This window comes from Pristiophorus japonicus, chromosome 1, assembly GCF_044704955.1.
Source record: "Pristiophorus japonicus isolate sPriJap1 chromosome 1, sPriJap1.hap1, whole genome shotgun sequence".
In the NCBI taxonomy this organism is placed as follows: domain Eukaryota; kingdom Metazoa; phylum Chordata; class Chondrichthyes; family Pristiophoridae; genus Pristiophorus; species Pristiophorus japonicus.
In genome coordinates, this window is record NC_091977.1 from 308,013,721 (window position 1) to 308,034,622 (window position 20,902).

At 51.1% G+C, this 20,902-nt stretch overlaps 2 protein-coding genes across 4 annotated transcripts in view; one reads left to right on the top strand and one right to left on the bottom strand.

The window, feature by feature from the left end:
• LOC139263812 (cancer-associated gene 1 protein homolog) overlaps positions 1-16,106 on the bottom strand; it is a 242,780-nt gene extending 226,674 nt beyond the window's left edge. The window contains exons 1-3 of the mRNA XM_070879900.1: positions 15,993-16,106; positions 15,229-15,314; positions 3,734-3,936 (exon numbers count right to left, since the gene is read on the bottom strand). Coding sequence (XP_070736001.1) covers positions 3,734-3,936; positions 15,229-15,314; positions 15,993-16,066 — 363 coding nt within the window. The 5' untranslated portion in view covers positions 16,067-16,106. The remainder of the gene's footprint in view (positions 1-3,733; positions 3,937-15,228; positions 15,315-15,992) is intronic.
• Positions 16,107-16,974: 868 nt separating this feature from the next.
• riok1 (RIO kinase 1 (yeast)) overlaps positions 16,975-20,902 on the top strand; it is a 48,255-nt gene continuing 44,327 nt past the window's right edge. For 2 of the 3 annotated variants that reach the window (XM_070888538.1, XM_070888539.1), the window contains exon 1: positions 16,975-17,122. In XM_070888538.1, the coding sequence (XP_070744639.1) occupies positions 17,052-17,122 (71 nt within the window). In that variant the 5' untranslated portion in view covers positions 16,975-17,051. Of the gene's footprint in view, positions 17,187-20,902 lie in introns of all 3 variants that reach the window. The other variant, XM_070888540.1, reaches the window with a different exon arrangement.

Sequence of the window (20,902 nt, forward strand, 5' to 3'; positions counted from 1 at the left end):
CCTTCTTTTTCACTGGAATATATTTTTATTGAGCACTATGAAAGAGCTCCTTAAAAGTCCTCCACTGTTCCTCAATTGTGCCACCGCTTAGTCTGTGTTCCCAGTCTACTTTAGCCAACTCTGCCCTCATCCCACTGTAGTCCCCTTTGTTTAAGCATCGTACGCTCGTTTGACACTACTTCCTCACCCTCAATCTGTATTACAAATTCAACCATTCTGTGATCACTCATTCCGAGAGGATCTTTTACTAGGAGATCGTTTATTATTCCTGTCTCATTACACGGGACCAGATCTAAGATAGCTTGCTCCCTTGTAGGTTCTGTAACATACTGTTCGAAGAAACAATCCTGTATGCATTCTATGAATTCCTCCTCAAGGCTACCCCCTGCGATTTGATTTGACCAATCGATATGTAGGTTAAAACCCCCATGATTACTGCCGTTCCTTTTACACATGCCTCCATTATTCCCTTGATTATTGCACGCCCCACCATGAAGTTATTATTTGGGGGCCTATAAACTACGCCCACCAGTGACTTTTTCCCCTTACTATCTCTAATCTCCACCCACAATGATTCAACATTTTGTTCATTAGAGCCAATATCGTCTCTCACAACTGCCCTGATATCATCCTTTATTAACAGAGCTACCCCACCTCCTTTCCCTTCTTGCCTATCTTTCCGAATTGTCAGATACTCCGTATGTTTATTTCCCAGTCTTGGCCACCCTGCAACCACTTTACTGTAATGGCCACCAAATCATACCCATTTGTAATGATTTGTGCCGTCAACTCATTTACTTTATTTCGAATGCTGTGTGCATTTAGGTAGAGTGTTTTAATACTCGTTTTTAAACCATGATTTTTAGTTTTGACCCCTCCTGCAGCCCCTTTATATTCATACATATTGTCCCTTCCTGTCACCTTGTGGTTTACACTTACCCCAGTGCTACTCTCTGTTGCCTCCTGCCTTTTGCATTCTTGCTTGGGGTCCTGTTCATCTGAGCTCTCACCCACTCTAACTAGCTCAGAGCCCTCTCCTGGGTTCCGAATACGCCTCGCATTGAGGCACCGAGCTTTCAGGCTTGCCTTTTTATTACACTTTGACCCTTTAGAATTTTGCTGTACAGTGGCCCTTTTTGTTTTTTGCCTTGGGTTTCTCTGCCCTCCACTTTTACTCATCTCCTTTCTGTCTTTTGCTTCAGTCTCCATTTTGTTTCCTTCTGTCTCCCTGCATTGGTTCCCATCCCCCTGCCATATTAGTTTAACTCCTCCCCAACAGCACTCGCAAACACTCCCCCTAGGACATTGGTTCCGGTCCTGCCCAGGTGCAGACCATTTCTGCAGGTATATTGCTGATACCTGCAAGCTCTGGCTGGGTGTTTGCCTCCACACCTCCAGCATGAGCTGGAGGCCCCATTGTTGGAAACAAAAGGTCCATTGCCAGTCGCTCATCTCTGACTGTCTCTGTAACTGTCCTTAAGCGCACCATTAACAGGTGTTGATGGCCCCATTACCGGCCACATTGTCCATTGCGATGGCATGCTGTTCAGCCAGCCATTATCTCTGTTGAATTCCCCCTTTGGGTTCGACTACATGCTGGGGCATGTCCGATTGCCCTTGTCTGCCTAGAGAACTGTGTGCCGCATTGACAATGTTGACTCCCTGGTCGTTTGCCGCATTTGAGCCAGGATTTTTGCCATAAATCATTCTGGTCTCTTCCTCCCCTGAGATAATTGTCTGGGCTATCAGAGCCGCCACTTCCAAGGTCAAGTCTTTGGTCTCAATCAGTTTCCTGAAAACCCCAGTGTGCCCGATGCCCTCAATAAAAAAGTCTCACAGCATCTCCGCTCTGCATGCATCTGGGAACTTACATAGGCTTGTCAGTCGCCGGAGATCTGCCACGAAGTCTGGAATGCTTTGCCCTTCTCGCCGCCGGTGCGTGTAAAACTGGTGTCTCGCCATGTGCATGCTGCTCGCCGGTTTAAGGTGTTTCCCGATCAACGTACTGAGCTCTTCGAACGTCTTGTCCGCCGGCTTCTCTGGCGCTATAAGGTCCTTCATCAGGGAGTACATTCTGGATCCACAAACCGTCAGGAGATGAGCCCTGAGTTTGTCGGCCGAATCCTGTCCCAACCATTCCTTAGTGACAAAGTTTTGCTGTCGTCTCTCAATAAAGTAATCCCAATCATCACCAACACAGTACCTCTCTTCTGTGCTGCTAGTGGCCATGCTCGTGTGGTTTAAATCCCAGTTTCTCGTCGCCAATGATATGTCCTTACTATACAGTATAAATGCACACAAGGCCCATACTTGAGAGAAGGTCACTCTGTGACCAGTTACCTTTATTACCAAGACCTCAAGAGCATGAAGGTGAGTGGAGCTTCCCCTTTTATACCGGAAAGTCCAGGTTAGGAGTGTCTCCCACAAGTTCACCCCCTGTGGTCAATGTTCTCAAGGTGTACAACTTAGGTTAGCTTATACATGGGTTACAATGATAGTTGAATACATGACACAAGTAGCACCCGAAAAACAGGCGCTGCGCAGACCAATTTCTAGGCCAATATCTTCAAGAGAGAAGGAGGGGAGAAAAGGAGCAAACTATCAAATAAAGAAGCAAACCATGCAACAGAAAATTCTTACTGATTTTATGGTGAATTCTTGATAATTGAATCTGTAATGCAATGGAATAAAGTGGTCTAATTTCCTCATAATAAAATGAAAAGCTTTCAGCCTGCAGTCCAAAAAATTGTGAAAATCATTCTATGAAACAATTTGCTTTTATATACATCAATTTAACTAGTCAGAAAATCTATACCAGTGCCAAACATATTTTATAAGTGCATATATTCACCATTAGTAAAGTAGGCATATCGGTATCTTTATGTAAATTACCATGATGGAAAATTACTGCTTCTTTAGGTAAGTAAATATCACTTATCAACTATCAGCGACTCATTAATTTTCAATGCACAGTATTTCAGTTCAAATTTAATACAGATAAATGCAAGGTATTGTACATCGGAAAGAAAAATGGCTATTGTAAGTACGCTATGAATGATGTAGAATGAACTAAATGTGAAGTGGAAGGAGATATTTTGCTTGAAATTGCATACTCTTATTGCAGTGCATAAAACAGAGCTATAACTTTGGGTTCACCCAATGGACGAATCAGATCACTGTAACTTCACCTCGAACTTCAGCTAACATACCAATCAGATCATAGAAAATGTGGCCTCCATGTTGGCTTCCTCTAACGACCAAGCAGATCACAGAAAAACGACAGATGGACAGATTCAATATTTTGAACAACATAGATTTAAATTTGCTGCTAGTTGCAGAGCTACAAATTTAAATTTCTTACAGAACAAATAATGAATCTGCATTTGTCTCTCATTTTTATTGCCCCAATATTAGATTATCAAGCTGGCAAAAAAGTATCCCAATAGATGAGCTTTATTGTTCTCTCCTTACAAATAGATTGGGGTCGAAAGTAAAAAAGACACTATTTTAAAAATGCAATCTTAAAGATGTGGCATCAATGAATCTTATTGTCGGAACTGTGAAATAGAATTCAAGCTCTACTTGCAAACCTTGCCATAATGTTTACACGTTCACATTTATGAATCCAGACAGCCTGACCTGAGGAATATAAACAATATCATTTCATGGCCAAATATGATATATCCTTTGTGCTTCCTACATTCAGCTCTGAGGTAAATCTAATTGGTCTTACCTGTGATAGCTCTGAAGATGCACTGATAGTTTCAGTTACAAATGAGAGTTCATCTTTTGTATTGCTTATTGAACTCGTATCCAGAGGAGAAATACAGTCAAACCGATAATGGCTGTGGCTAGCTTCCTTCGTTTCTAAGTTATCCATATTACGATTCCACTTTTGAATTTTTTGATCACTCATTCCCAACTGCAGGAAAATTTCTATAAAAGTATCATATATATGATTTAATAAATTATATTTGAGCATATTTTCTTCCAAATTATTTTACACCCACCACAAACCAAATCTTTAAGCAAATACCTAACAATATGTACTGTATAGGCTTACATACACGGTTACTTTGCACCTCATCCAAGCCTAAAACCTCCCAAATATCTATGTCCCACATATAAAACAAACCCATAGGCCTTACCACTCCATCTCCCACTCTGCTACTCAATCCTATGGGCTCCATGTTTATTGCTCCCTTCTCTCTAATACATGGGTATCTTTAAAATGCCATGGCCTAGATTTTTTGCTCAAGTTATGCCAGCTCAAATGAACTTAGGCAGGAAATTCTTCAGGAGCGACTCCGCTAACTCCTTATTCTCCTCCATTACTTCTAGGATCTCTCACACAAGTGGGAACATCGCCATGTCTACCCAATCAAACCCTTTCATAATCTTAAAGACCGCTATCAGATCATCTCTCAGCCTTCTCTTTTCTAGAGAAGATTCAGCCTTTTCTAATAAGTACATCCTCTCTATTCTGGTAAGTGAATTTTTTTATATGCTGTGCCTGGAATTTGCTCTGTCTTGGGTTCTGGATGCAGGTAGAGTATTGTGCTGGCTGGCTGTAACTTACAAGGTGGAACACAGCACCACACTTACAGTCAGAAAGTGAAGTACGCAACCTCCTCTGGAGCCAAACAAATCATGAGTCCCAGGCCATGTATAAGATAACCCTTCTACTTTAACCACAAAATGGGTGCATAAAGTTCCTGTCTTATAGGTGAGTATATACAGCATTGTGCGAGATTCAGAAATAGAGTGGAAAAAAAGGTAATGGGTGAGAAACGGCGCAAAAAGAGTGTGAGAGAGCGTGCAAGAAACAGCAATAGACAATGTAAAAATGTTCTTTCATATAGCCCCTGTCACATTCAATGTCCTACAACACTTCACAACCAATGAATTATTTTTGAAGCATAGTCAATATGATTATGTAGGCAAATGCAACATCCAATTTGTGCATAGTAAGGTCCCACAAGCAGCAAAGAGATAAATGACCAGTTCATCAGTTTTAGTAGTACTGGTTTAATGAAAAATGCACCCTTGTATATCACGGCACAATACTTTTCCACAAAGCATATTGTCATTTTGTAGCACCGTCACTTAATAAGAATTGCATCTTACTGGGGAAATATATCGGCGTTCCTTCATTGTCACTGGGTCAAAATCCTGGAACTCCCTACCTAACAGCACCTTGGGAGTACCTTCACCATATGGTCTGCAGCGGCTCAAGATGACAGCTCACCATCACCTTCTCAAGGGCAATTAGAGGTGGGCAATAAATGGTCAGCGACGGCCACATTCCATGAACGAATAAAAAAAATGTGGATGGTAAGGAGTAGGAGGGAATTCACTCGTGATTATATTTTATTTTGGTACAACAAAATTCGAATCCTGACAGAATATATTGGCTGGGATTTTCCACTTCTGCACTCCCCTGCCTACAATTTTCTACCCATTCATTTTGATGGGTATAAAATTGCAGGTAGAGAGCTCAAAAGGAGAAAATGCTGCCCATTACCATCAAGCCAAGTGTTTTGACTAATGTGTTCCAGAATATTATCCTAGGTATTCCTTCATGTACCTTTTTTTGAAAAAGATATCTTATGATCAATGACATTGATAGTCAGTTTTAACGGATTTTACCTCCAAAACCTCAACACAACACTATCCACATTTCAACGTAAATTGTAATAAAGTGATAAATTGTAATAAACAGGCTCAAAGCATAACTTCCATGATAAAATGAAATACCACACTGGGGCACTTTTCTCTAGAAAAGGGAAGCCTGAGGGGTGACCTGATAGAGGTCTTTAAGTTTGTGAAAGGGTTTGATAGGGTAGACGTAGAGAAGATGTTTCCACTTGCAGATGAAAACAGAACTCGGGGCCATAAATATAAGATAGTTACTAATAACTCAAATGGAGAATGCAGGAGAAGCCTCTTTACCCAGAGAATGGAACTCACTACCACAATGAATAGTTGAGATGACTAGCATAGATGCATTTAAGAGGAAGCTAGATAAACACGAGGGAGAAAGGAATAGAAGATATGTTGATAGGGTTAGATGAAGAAGGGTGGAATGAGACTCTTGTGGAGCATAAACCTGTTGGGCCCAATGGCCTGTTGCTGTGCTGTTAATACTATGTAATACTATGTAGTGCAGTGAGGGTTCTCATCAGAGCTTGGGAATAAACAGTATTATGGAGACAGAATAGATGGTAATTTACTCTGCAACTGGTCTGTACCATATCTGATCTGGGAGTGCTTGAGGTAGATGCTAACTGTAAAAAATATAGAAAGGTTCTATATCACCAATGTTTTATATCACCAAAATAAATGAAATGTTTTAACTCTCATACTGAGTGATGAACACTTTTGTTTCGTTAGCAACTACTAGCAGATTTGGTATGGTACTAAGTACAGCTGCAGTCCCACATTAATCATTGACTAATTTTGTGAGTTCGGGCAACATTATGCACATGTCTCCAGTGCTAATATTCTAGCTGCCACTTGTGCTGTGCACTACATCCTGCTATGAAGTTATCAGCGTGCGGTATGGGTCTTCAGTAAAAGCTGGGCCAAGTGGCAGGACGATGTTCAATGGCAACTAAGCTAACCACTTCACTGCGGTATTTGCTATTGAAACTTGATAGAATTCAGCCTTACACATTACGAGAGAAAGTGCTTTAGAAAAAAAAAACATAATAACTTGGAAAATAATGACTGCGCCATACAGTGAAAAAGGAGGCATGATCAATATGTACAAAAGCAAAATGCTGCGGATGCTGGAATTTGAAATAAAAACAGAATGCTGGAAATCTCAACGGGTCAGGCAGCATCTGTGGAGAGAAAAACAGAGTTAACATTTCAGGCCGATGATCCTTCATCAGAATTGGTGAATTTTCAAAAAGAACAGATCTTAAGGAGTACTGAAAGGGGAGCACTGAACTCAATGCAAGCTCGAGGAACAGCACCTCATCTTTCGTTTAGGTACTTTACAGCCTTCTGGACTTAACATCGAGTTCAACAATTTCAGATCATAAACTCTGCCCATTTTTGGCTCCCTCGCGCCCCCCCCCCCCCCACCCCACTCCGATCTTATGGTTTTTTTCTCTTTGTCTCCAATGGTCATTATTTAGCCATTCACAACCTATCTAGACTAATCTTTTTCTAACCTGCAATTACCATTTCAATTCAGCCCGTCATCCCTTTTGTCTCTCGAATCGCTCCTACCTTCCACCCTATCACAGGCCTTCCCTTTGTTCTTTCTTCCCCTCCCCCTTTCAGTGTTCCTTAAGGTCTGTTCTTTTCAAACATTCGCCAGTTCTGACGAAGGGTCATTGACCTGAAACGTTAACTTTTGTTTTTCTCTCCACAGATGCTGCCTGACCCGCTGAGATTCACAGCAGTTTCTGTTTTTATATGGTTAATATGTATGTACATGGAAACAGAAAATATTTTTTTACATTCACCATTATAGGTAGATATTTAAGATTGAATGCTGAAATGGAGAGAAAGATGGAACCTGATCACCCCTCAACCTTCTCTTTTCAAGACAGCCTGTTCACCTTTTCCTGATAGGTATAACAGTCTCTACTAGTCTCCCACTCCACCTTTGGCAGATGACTGGCAGAAACCATCCCTCCCCCAAGAATCCCCCCCCCCCCCCCGCCGCAAAGAAACCTTGCCCTGCACCCCCCCCCCCCCCCACCAAAGAAACCTGCCTTCTCTTTCCTCCCCTCCCCCCAAAGAAATCTTCCCTTACAAGGCAAATGGCGGGACTCGGTTTGGTGGAGGAGCAGTGTCAGTGTGCTGGGAACTCCCTAATCTGGAGTTCTCTCTCCTGAGGCTCATTGGGGACCCAGTGTAGTAGTGTCAGTTGGTATTCTGAGAAAGGTGAGGCCTACTGGTCTCCACAAGGGTGTGTGTGGTCCCACAAATGGTGTCTATGTTTTGCAAATTTATCCTTGATCGATCCCTTTGTTATGTATGTATGTAGACTTTACCCAATGTAAGACTTGACACTAGGGGGCACACCTGTGGAAGACCTAAGGGTCACCTGTGCACCCTTGGGAAAGTAGGTATAAAAGGTGATTCACCATGCTGCTTCCGCACTCTGGAGTCTGAATAAAGAGACCAAAGTCACAACAGTTTGAGCTTGCGATATAGTCCTGTGAATTTATTCTGAACATAACAAATTGGCGACGAGTAACGGATCAAGAACTTTCACACGGTAATGGCTGCCGTTGGTATTCTTAAGAGATTTGTTGAGGGTGATGATTGGGACGCCTTCGTGGAGCTTTGTGGTCAACGAAGTGGACAAGGCTGAGACGGCGACCAAGCACTGGGCGATTCTCCTCACCATGGGCCCAAGTTTCGGGCCGCGCCTAGAACGGCGCAGCCCCGAACTGGACGCCCATTTTTCGTGCCACAAAGTGCGCCTGAAAAAAACTTCCAGATTCTCCGGCTCCCTGCAGGTCGTTTGCAGCTGAGCGCGGCGCAGCACGAACTGTAGGGGGCGGAGCCAGGTCCCTGCGCTGAAAACAGTGCCGGGACCTCTGCACATGCGCGCTACAGTGGGCGCGCATGTGCAGTAGCTCCAGGCGCCCAAAACTGTGTGGGAGGGGCCCGAAGCACGCAGCCCCTAGCCCTGGCCGAATGGCCTCACTGGGGCTGTGTGCATAAGGCTCCTCCCACGCCCAGCTCCTGCTTCCTCCGGACCGGACCTGACCCTACCCGACTTGACTCCCGCTCCCACCCCCCCCCCCACCGGACCGCCCCTCCTCGATCCGACCTCCGCTTCCCCCACTCCCGACCTTCCCCCCCCCCCTCCCTGACTGACCTCCGCTCCCGACCGATCTCCCCCCTCCCCGACCGACCTCCGCTCCCGACCGATCTCCCCCCCGCCCCATCTCCGCCCCCACCCGACCGACCCCCCCTCCCCGACCCGCGCTCCCGACCCCCCCGGACCCGACGCCACCTACCTATCAATCCGGTAAGTCTAAGCTCGAAGTCTTGGGCCCAGCCGGGCCGGGCCCGTTCAGCCTTCCTCTCCTTTCTCTCTCTCTCTCTCTCTCTCTCTCTTCCCCCCTTCTCTCTCCCCTTCCGCTCCCTCCCTTCTCTTCCCCCCTCCCTCCCTTTTCTCCCCCTCCCCTCCCTCCCTTTTCTCACCCTCCCCTCCTCCTTCCTCTCACCCTCCCCTCCTCCCTCCTCTCACCCTCCCCTCCTCCCTCCCTTCTCTCCCCCCCTCCCTCCCCTTCCCTCCCCCCCTCCCTCCCCTTCCCTCCCCCCCTCCCTCCCTTCTCTCCCCCCTCCCTTCCCTTCCCTCCCTTCTCTCCTCCCTTCCTTCCCTTCTCTCCCCCCTCCCCTCCCTCCTCCTATCTCTCCTCCCCCCCTCCCCTCCCTCCTTTCTCACCCCCCCCTCCCCTCCCTCCCTTCTCACCCCCCTTCTCATCCCCCTCCCCTCCCTCCCTTCTCATCCCCCTCCCCTCCCTCCCTTCTCATCCCCCTCCCCTCCCTCCCTTCTCATCCCCCTCCCCTCCCTCCCTTCTCATCCCATTCCCCTCCCTCCCCTCCTTCCCTTCTCATCCCCCTCCCCTCCCTCCCCTCCTTCCCTTCTCATCCCCCTCCCCTCCCTCCCCTCCTTCCCTTCTCATCCCCCTCCCCTCCCTCCTCATCCCCCTCCCCTCCCTCCCTTCTCATCCCCTCCCCTCCCTCCCTTCTCATCCCCTCCCCTCCCTCCCTTCTCATCCCCCTCCCTCTCTTCTCACCCCCTCTCCCCTCCCTCCCTTGTCACCACCCCTCCCCTCCCCTCCCTCCCTTGTCACCACCCCACCCCTCCCCTCCCTCCCTTGTCACCACCCCTCCCCTCCCTCCCTTGTCACCACCCCTCCCCTCCCTCCCTTGTCACCACCCCTCCCCTCCCTCCCTTGTCACCACCCCTCCTCCCCCACTACACCACCCCTCCTCCCCCACCCCTCCTCCCCACTACACCACCCCTCCTCCCCCTCCCCTCCACCCCTCGCTGTCAGAAACACAGACACTGACAGACAGAGAGTGAGAGAGACACACACAGGCAGACAGAGAGATAGAGACACTGACAGAGACGCACGGCAGGGGGGGGGGCATCCCAGCATGCTGTTGGAGGACTCCTGGTGTTGCAGTCAGTAAGTAGAAAATGTTTTATTTATTGATTTTTTTTAAATATATTTTTTATTAATTTTTTTTGATTGATTTATTGGTTGATTTATTTATCATTTATTATTGATGATAACTCTTTTTGTAAAATTGAAGTGTTTAATGTTTGTAAACTTCCCTTTAAACCCCCCCCCCCCCACATTCCCTACGCCTGATTTGTAACCTACGCCTGATTTTCTAAAGTGTAGACAAGGTTTTTTCGAGCGTACAAAAATCTTCACTTACTCCATTCTAAGTTAGCTTGGAGTAAGTTTTCACTGCCGAAACTTTGAAAACAGGCGTAAGTGGCCGGACACGCCCCCTTTTGAAAAATAAATTCTGTTCCAAAGTGAAACTGTTCTAACTGACTAGAACTGGAGCAAACTAAATGCCGAGAATTTGAATTTCTAAGATACTCCATTCTACACCAGTTGCTCCAAAAAATCAGGAGCAACTGAGGCCGAAACTTGGGCCCCATATGTGGGTCATCCTTAAATATTTGCTACCACGGGTCAAAATAATGGACAAATCTTACGCAGAGCTGTGTACGCTGGCTAAGGAACATCTCAAGTCAAAAGAGAGCATCCTGATGGCCAGGTACCGCTTTTACAAGCACTGTCGCTCTGAGGGCCAGAACGAGGCGAGTTTTGTCGCCGACCTAAGACGCCTTGCGGGGCAGTGCAACTTTGCAGGATCCTTGGGGGAAATGTTGCGGGACTTTTTCGTGCTTGGAATTGGCCATGAGGTCATCCTTCGCAAACTGCTGTCTGCCGAATCCCTAGATCTGAGCAAGGCCATCACGATAGCCCAAGCCTTCATATCCACAAGCGATAACACGAAACAGATATATCTTCATAGAATCAAAGCTTACCGGCAAGCACCGTGCACAAAATAACGTTTGCAGCAGGCAAAATGGCACAGGGCAGGGCCCATCTGATTGTAGAAGCCAGACCTAGGCCTAGAGTGACTCAGAGTCCGCCATGGGGCGTGAATGCGTATCCATTAGCACCATGTTGGCTGCAGGGGCAGCCATAGAGCTCATCAATGTAGATTCAAGCCCTGTGTGTGCAAGGGCTGTGGAACAATGGGGCACCTCCAGCGAATGTGCAAATGGTCTCTGACTCACCATGTGCCAGAGTGAGGAGAGGACGACCGATCCAGTGAGGATCACAATGAACGAGCAGGAGAGGCAACTGAACCTGAGGATGAAGAGGAAGTATATGGGATACACACCTTCACCACCAAAAGCCCTCCGATAATGTTAAAAGTTGAACTTAACGGCACTCCAGTCTCCATGGAACTAGACACGGGGGCGAGTCAATCAGTTATGAGCCAGAAGGCTTTTGAGAGGCTGTGGAGCAAAGAAGCACAGCGACCCGAGCTGATCCCGATTCAGGCAAAGCTGCGCACTTACACCAAAGAACTGATACCAGTTATTGGTAGTGCAGACATAAAAGTATTCCATGAGGGAGTAGTGCACGATTTACCACTGTGGATTGTTTCAGGTGATGGGCCAACGCTGCCTGGCAGGAGATGGATGGGGAAGATTCGATGGAAGTGGGAAGACCTCAGCGTACCTTCTCCAGCGAACGAGGTCTCCCTTTCTCAAAGGCTGAGCAAACCCCCACTTCCAGCTGAACCAGGCATCGAAGTGCAGATCCATTTTCAGATTGCACAGGTCACTCATCACAACCACAAGGAGGTAAAGCTCAACCGAGCAGCGGTACAGGCGCAGTACACACCACCCGAAGCTGACAACCCCTTTCGCAACAATGGAAGAGGCTCCAGGTCGACCATGCGGAGTGGGACTCCGGCTGAAAAGATCGGACACCAGAGACAAAATACATGGGGAGGAAGATCACGGCAGTTGGCATTACGGACATGGAGAGGGCGCCCAGACCACGGGACGAGAAGGCGTCCAGACCATAGGATGAGAAGGCGTCCAGACCACGGGACGAAGGTGCATCCAGACCATGGGATGAGAGTGTGTCCAGGTCGTGGGACGAGAGAGCGTCCAGGCCACGGGACGAGAGAGCGTCCAGACCACGGGACGAGAGAGCGTCCAGACCACGGGACGAGAGAGCGTCCAGACCACGGGACGAGAGAGCGTCCAGACCACGGGACAAGAGAGCGTCCAGACCACGGGACAAGAGAGCGTCCAGACCACGGGACAAGAGAGCGTCCGGACGACGGGATGAGAGCGTCCAGGCCACGGAAGGTCGCCGCAACGGAATAGAGGAATGTGTCGCCCAGCAAGGAAGACGACTGGGTTTGGGGCAAAAGTAAAGGGGCGGCCGCAGTGAAGGCCAGGAACCCACAACGCTCAAATAAATTGCGTGCGCCATGTAACACTTGCGAGCGGTCTTTCGCGGCCAATGATGTACCATTGTATGGAGTTGGGGGTACCTTACAACAAGCCAAAGTAGCAGGGGAACATCAACCAGTCGTATATGTATCTGACAAAGTACTTGTAACAAGTAATGTGTTATCACACGGGGTCAGGTATGTTGTACAGCAAACCAAAGTAGCGGGTGAACCCCAACCAGTTGCATATGTATCTAACAAAGTATTCGTAGCAAGTGAGATGTTACCGCATGGGGTCGGGAGTGTTGTGCAGTAAGCAAAAGTAGCGGGCGAGCCCCAAACGATTGAACATGTATCAAATAAGTTAAACAAAGCAGCAGCCTGTGTTCACGGGACTAAAGAGACGTACCAAAGAGTGTCCCAATATGTACTCGAGTCAGACAAGCTGTTCATCCCACAAACTTGGGAGAGCAGAGGCACCATTATCGATGCTTTGTTTCGAGAATGTTCAACACTGTCTGTGCACTGTAACATGATCCACCACGGGCCGGGCACAGATAGCGGTACCTATGCTCTTAGTTGGCCACCATTGGCGCAGTCTGTAGACCCACGCACGGTCGTGGAAGTGCTAGAAAGCGAGGGGTCAACCGTAACAGCCCCCCAGCTTAGGATCTGGACCAGCCAGGATCCCATGTTACCGCCTACCACAGGTGAACTGCTAGACAAGATGTGGCAACCTATCCGCCGCAGGGACGATGGACCCATCCCGGCTACACACAGTCGGTGGTCCGGGGCCCCCATACTACGGCCCAAGATCCACAGGGACCACTAGGTCTCCTGCCACTGCCGAAAGTCTCAAGGCCATTGTGGCCACTCTGGGCTTGCCAGACCTCAGGGTCAGTGCCCAATCACTAAACCTAACACCACGCGTGTCAGGTAGACTCACTATAGACTCAGCTATCCTGGGTGCTATGCAATCACCAGACGGAATCACTCACAACCGAGCCTTCCGCATGCTATCAGCAGAGAATGCACCATAATTGCACGGTCCCTCCACACGACATCAGAATAAGTGATGTAGACCATGTTCAGGGCTCCTGTTGGGCCGCTAGCACTACATTAGCCAAGGGGGGGAAACGGAGTGTTTGATTGTGAAACCATATACCGGACTAACGAGTAAAGCAGTTGAACAAGACCAAACTGCGAACGACAGATAACCAGGAACCACTGTGAAAGGACCTGGCCCCCAGCGACCCACTAACACGATCAACTTCGCCATCAACCACGAGGATGAACCCACCATGTCAGGACTTCAACCCAGGCGATCGACCCGGGGGCGCGGGGTGCCAGATCGCCTCTACTTGCAAATAACTTGCACAATAAGACTTTGGGGGGGTAGTGATGTTATGTATGTATATAGACCTTACGTAAATGTAAGACTTGCTACTAGGGGGCACATCTGTGGGAGACCTAATGGTCACCTGTGCACCCTGGGACAAGCAGGTATAAAAGGTGATTCACCATGCTGCTTCTGCACTCTGGAGTCTGAATAAAGAGACCAAGGTCACAACAGTTTGAGCTTGCGATATAGTCCTATGAATTTATTCTAAACATAACACCCTTAGCAAAAGGGCCAGTTGGACCATTGCCAGAATCGCAGGGGAGGTGGGGGAGTTGGCAGTGGCCTGGGCAACTCTCATGAGAAAGTGGCTATCCAGTATGGGGGCAAAAGATGCTTCCCAAGTGGCATTTGCACCTGCCTGCTCCACTGACCCCACAAATTCTGGTGAGGGTAGTTCGTCTTGGAGGGCACCAGCAGGCGTGTTCTCAACATAATCATAGGGATTGCCATCTTTGGAATTTGGGGGCCATTGTAACTATTCGCAACCACTTAATTAAACTGCTTAAATTTTATCTCAGAGACAAACGGCAGCTGCTCTTTTAGACTGCGCATGCGTGCTGCCGGTTTGTCGGGGAGCGGGTTGGCTAAAAAAAATTAAATGCCAGGGAGATCGGGAAAATGCCAAGAGGTCGGAAAAATGTCATTCCCCTGACAGCTCGCATGCCACAGTCCACTTCGGGTTCATTGGCAGCAGTCGCATCCTTCCAGCAACGTTATGACGGTGGGGTGGGTGCAGCTCTGAGGAAATTCCAAGCCACTGGTTCTGATATTTTAGGCAGTAAAATTGGTGTGAGAGTGCGTTAGGGAGAAATAGCAAAAGAGAGAGAGAGAGAGAGAATAGAAAAGGAGTCACAGTCATGAAGGGGACAGAGGCAAAATCAAAAGAACGAATCCTTATTACGTTCTAGAATATATTTTCTTTTCCAGCCTACTGCTCCTTTTAGCTATCACCTTTAAAGTTGCTGTTAAAAAAATAGATCAATGTAAGGCACTACAGAATGATGGGACATGGGCTTACACACACAATACATTACATTTCTGAGGTTGCAATCTGAGCTATGCTACAGCAGGAAAATTACAAACTAAGAATAGATGTTTCTCCAGAGGGAGGGCAAGTCATCACTAGGCCACTTTTATATAGCTTCAACAACTGGCTCTTAGTAGCTTGGAATCAGATTATGCAGCAACCTTTTTGGTCCCAGTTGGTCCATAGCCTTTGGAGCCCAAGAAAAATATGAAAGAAGAATGGTTCAAGACCCTCAAAAAAGTTCATTCAGATTCATTGCACAGCCACAATGCAAAGCAAGATAAGCGTCAATTGAATCCTGAGAAAATCTTACCTTCAGCAAAGCCAATATTCACCCCATGTGGATTGTTTTGTTCTGCAAAGTTATTGTGAGTCCCTCCAGTCAGCATATCGTTGGCACTGGAGGAGTAAAAGCCATTTTCAAAACAGTTGCACAAGCAAGGAGGAACAATTTAACAAAGGTCGTAGGGCTTTTCAAAATATTAGGAAGTTCTGCATTGAAAATTGGGCAAGTAAACTGCCTTTCAATATTTGTGGTTTTATACAAATCAGCATTACATTTTAAAACTTGTTTAATATATTTACCAATTTATCTTAGTCGGTAGCACTCTTGTCTTTGAACCAGGATATTGTGGATTCTAGCCCCACTCTATATTTCCTAAATATACAATTTGATACAGTGGAGTACTGAGGGACGCCACATTGTCAGAGGTGGCACCTCTTGGGTGAGATTTTAAACTGCAGCCTCATCTGCCTGTTCGGATGGCCATAAAAGATCTCATAACACCATTTTTGAAGGCGAATGAGAAATTCTCCTGATGTTCTGGCCAGAATTACTCCCTCAACCAATACCACTAACTCACTTCATAACTCATTTGCTGTTTGTGGGATGTTGCTGTATGCAAAATTACCAGCCAATTCCAGGCAAGTCATTCACTGCAGTCCATGCCTCGGATAGACCTGCCCTTCTGTCAAAGAGGGCTGTGCGGGGAGAAAATAAGGAATGGATAAAGCACCACTAAATGTTGCTCTGTCGCATGCAGTGGCTTGGCTTCCTTGGCAGTTTAAACCGCTCACCATTTATGACCTTTCATCGTTCCGCATTCAATGGGTTCCATGAAACAAAAGGAATTCCAGCTGTTCTCATCCATCCGCAGTTCAAACACGCAGTGCTGGGACCGTGTCACCCTCACGGGCTATTCGTAATTCACACCTGGGGAGCTTCTCGCCTCGCGCACGCACGCGGCATACATTTCTGTGACGTCATTCGCATCCGACTTTGTGACATCACAATGGCCCATTTCGTTTCACCCTGATCGTTCTATGACGCCATTGCGTGTGGCGGGACCAGGCCAGTGTTGTCTCTATTTCTGCAGTCTGAGCTGTATTATTTTCTAGCATTACCCCTTTTTTGACACAGGGTTGCCCCTCCCCCTCCCCCCAGTGTCACCATCAAACCCAAACTAAAGTGCCCGCCCCCATCATTTTAAAGGGGCACAATTAATAAAGAACTCAACCACACAAAAGCAAAATAAACTTATTAAACTTTAAATATTCATGTTTTTACTGTTATCCACTGTGCACTCCTGCCCCTGCTGTGCCCACCGGCCGCGGGCAGGTTTTAACTGTTTTCTCACCTGTGCTCAATAACCTGGTCCATTCACTGCAACACGCCATGCAGATAATTAAAATAGCTTTCAATGTTATCTTTTGTTTTGTTTCCCGAGGTTTTTAGATTAAGTTGATATATTTACTGATCTAAATTGTTAGTGTCCTATGAAATGGAAAAATAAGTCAAATTAAAGTAGCTGGAATTATTAAGAGATTCAATGTGGTATTTCACTGAAGTCTTATTTGCTTCGTTTTTTTTATTTCTTCGTGAATATCTTCACTTTGAATTAGGAAATCTTTTCTTTCAATGCAACCTCTTTAGCGGCGACTATTGCGATCAATGATGGGCGACTTACAGTCTCTGGTGAGTCAGAAGTGCCTGCAATTTTTAGGGTTTAGTCGTCATATCTTAGTGCGCATGTTCTATTTCGAAAACGCGTTGTGAGCTGGCGTAGTTGCGGAACGCGACGTCAGGCCCTGTGTGGAGCGGCGTGGCGTGGCTCCTGTAGCGACTGTCGGTTGGCGATGAGCGCGAGCGATCACCGGGGCGGCGAGCCGGCCCCCGGGCAGTTCGAGGACGCCGAGTCCGGGGACAGGTGAATACCAGCGGGAGAGGGAGGGAGCGCCGGCCACCGAGGCCACGGCATCCACGCTTCTCGGGTACCTGCTCAGACTTGTCTAACTCACAGCTCTGTAAACACCCGGGGAAGCGTCAGGGGCCGCGATGTTTATTTAATTAACACCGGCCGTTGTTTCCCCCATCCTATGGGTGCGGGTGCCCTAGGGATATGGTCCTGTTGCGGGTGCCCTGGGGGTACGATCCCACTGTGGGTGCCCTGGGGTACAATGGTGCCCTAGGGGTACGGTCCCGCAGCGGGTGCTCTAGGGGTACGGTCCTGCTGCAGGTGCCCTGGGGTACGGTCCCGTTGTGGTGCTCTGGGGTATAGTGCCCTAGAGGTACAGTCCAGTTGCGGGTGCCCTGGGGGTATGGTCTGCTGCGGTGCCCTGGGGTATAGTGCCCTAGGGGTACGGTCCCGTTGTGGTGCTCTGGGGTATAGTGCCCTAGGGGTACAGTCCAGTTGCGGGTGCCCTGGGGGTATGGTCTGCTGCGGTGCCCTGGGGTATAGTGCCCTGGGGGTACGGTCCCGCAGCGGGTGCTCTAGGGGTACGGTCCCGCTGTTGGTGCCCTGGGGGTACGGTCCTGCTGCAGGTGCCCTGGGGTACAATGGTGGCCTGGGGGTACAGCCCAGCTGCAGATGCCCTGGGGGTACGGTCCCGTTGTGGTGCTCTGGGGTATAGTGCCCTAGGAGTACAGTCCAGTTGCGGGTGCCCTGGGGGTATTGTCTGCTGCGGTGCCCTGGGGTATAGTGCCCTGGGGGTACAGTCCAGCTGGGGGTACGGTCTCGCTGCAGATGTCCTGCTGGTGCAGTCCTACCGGTGCCCTGCTGGCTTTTGGATGCAGTCATACACATGGCCTGCTAACTCTATTGGGTACCCTACTGATTCTTTGCTAGGCAACAGTTTTGCAGGTGCCCGCCAGTAATTTACCCAAGTGGCTTCGCAGCAGGTTGTTGAGCTATGGTACACAATACCCAACGTCATCCTATCTTCTCTCTTTTTTTTCTCTCTGATTTTATTTTCTCCTTTCTAATTCTCTATAATTCAACACTTTTCAGCACAGAATGGGGATTGCACATGGCACCCTATTGGTTTGTGTGGCTCAGCCTTACACTGCTCAATATGGGCCAAGTTTCCACAAGAAAAAAAACGGGCGCCCCTCCGAGCTGGGCGCCCGTTTTTCGCGCCTAAAACGGCGCCTAAAAAAATCCTCAGTATTCTCCACCTACTTACAGGTCCTCTGGCCCTCGGCGCAGCCAGCACGAGCTGTGGGGGGGGCGGAGCCAGTGCCGGGACCTCTGCACATGCGCGCTACAGTCGGCACGCAAGTGCAGTAGCTCCAGGCGCCGAACTGTGTGGGAGGGGCCCGAAGCACGCAGCCCCGAACCCTGGCTGAATGGCCTCACTGGGGCTGCGTGAATGAGGCTTCTCCCATGGCCAGCTCCTGCTCCGCCCGCCCCCCCCCACCAGACCTGATACTCCCCGCCCCCCGCCGACCCGACCCGATACCCGCTCCACCCCACCCCACCCCCCCCCGCCGACCAGACCCGACCCGAGACCCGCTCCCGCCCCGACCCCCCCCCCCCCCCCCCCGAGACCCGCTCTCCCCAACCCCCCCCCCCCGAGACCCGCTCCCCCCCCCGGCCCGACCCGACACACGCTCCCCCCCCCCCGCGCCCCGACCCGACGAGACCCGCTCCCCGACCCGACGAGACCCGCTCCCCGCCCCGACCGACACCCGCTCCCGCCCCGACCCGAGACTCGATACCCGCTCCCCCGCCCCGCCCCGACACCCGCTCCCCCCCCGCCCCGAACCGAGACCCGCTCTCCCCCCCCCCCCCCCCGCCCCGACCCGACACCCGCTCCCCCGCCCCGAACCCGCTCCCCCCCCCCGCCCCGACCCGACACCCGCTCCCCCCCGCCCCGACCCGAGACCCGCTCCCCCGCCCCGACCCGAGACCCGCTCTCCGCCCCGAGACCCGCTCCCCCCCCCCCCCCCCCCCCCCCCCGACTGACCCGACCCGACCCGCGCTCCTGTTCCCCTCCCCCCCCCCCCCCCTCTCCTCCCCCCCCCTCTCTCCTCTCCCCCCCCTCTCTCCTCTCCCCCCCTCTCTCCTCTCCCCCCCCCGCTCTCTTTCTCTCTCCACCCGCTCTCTCTCCCCCCTCCCCCCCGCTCTCTCCCCCCCTCCCCCCCGCTCTCTCTCCCCCTCCCCCCCGCTCTCTCTCCCCCCCCTCCCCCCCGCTCTCTCTCCCCCCTCCCCCCGCTCTCTCTCCCCTCTCCCCCCCCGCTCCCTCTCCCCCCCGCTCCCTCTCCCCCCCGCTCCCTCTCCCCTCCCGCTCCCCCTCCCCCCTCCCCGCCGCTCCCCCTCCCCCCGCTCCCTCTCCCCCCCGCCCCGACTGACCCGACCCGACCCGCACTCCTGTTCCCCTCCCCCCCCTTGCTCCCCCCCCTCTCTCTCTCCCCTCTCTCCCCCCCTCCTCCTCCCCCTCCTCCCCCCCCTCCTCCCCCCCCTCTCCTCCCCCCCTCTCCTCCCCCCCTCTCCCTCCCCCCCTCTCCTCCCCCCCCTCTCCTCCCCCCCCTCTCCTCCCCCCCCGCTCTCTTTCTCTCTCCGCCGCCCTCTCTGCCCCCCGCCCTCCTCTCCCCCCCGCCCTCTCTCCCCCCCGCCCTCTCTCCCCCCGCCCTCTCTCCCCCCGCCCTCTCCCCCCCTCCCCCGCTCTCTCTCCCCCGCTCTCTCTCCCCCCCTCCCCCCCGCTCTCTCTCCCCCCCCTCGCCCCCGCTCTCTCTCCCCCTCTCCCCCCCGCTCTCTCTCCCCCCCAGTTCTCTCTCCCCCCCCCTCCCTCCCGCGCTCTCTCCCCCCCTCCCTCCCGCTCTCTCTCCGCCCCCTCCCTCCCGCTCTCTCTCCGCCCCCTCCCTCCCGGCTCTCTCTCCCCCTCCCCTTTGCCTCCCCTCTCCCCTCTCTCCCGCTTCCCCCGCTCCCCTCTCCCCCCCGCTCTCTCCCCTCTTCCCCCCCTCCCTCCCTCCTCTCTCTCCCCCCCGCCCCGCTCCCCTCCCCCCCGCTCCCTCTCCCCCCCGCTCCCTCTCCCCCCCGCTCCCCTCTCCCCCCCTCTCCCCCCCCTCTCCCCCCCGCTCCCTCTCCCCCCCCGCTCCCTCTCCCCCCCGCTCCCTCTCCCCCCCCGCTCCCTCTCCCCCCCCGCTCCCTCTCCCCCCCCCGCTCCCTCTCCCCCCCCCCCTCTCTCTCCCCCCCTCTCCTCTCCCCCCCCCTCTCTCTCTCTCCCCCCCACTCTCTCTCTCTCTCTCTCTCTCTCTCTCTCTCTCTCTCTCTCCCCCCCACTCTCTCTCTCTCTCTCTCTCTCTCCCCCCACTCTCTCTCTCTCTCTCCCCCCCACTCTCTCTCTCTCTCTCCCCCCCACTCTCTCTCTCTCTCTCTCTCCCCCCCACTCTCTCTCTCTCTCTCTCCCCCCCCTCTCTCTCTCTCCCCCCCACTCTCTCTCTCTCTCTCTCTCTCTCCCCTCTCCCCCACTCTCTCTCTCTCTCTCTCTCCCCCCCACTCTCTCTCTCTCTCTCCCTCCCCCCACTCTCTCTCTCTCTCTCCCCCACTCTCTCTCTCTCTCTCTCTCCCCCCACTCTCCCTCTACCTCCCTCCCCCCCCCTCTCCCTCCCCCCTCTCTCTTTCTCTCTCTTTCTCTTTCTTTCTCTTTCTCTTTCTTTCTCTTTCTCCCTCCCTCCCTCCCTCTCTCTCTCTCTCTCTCTCTCTCCG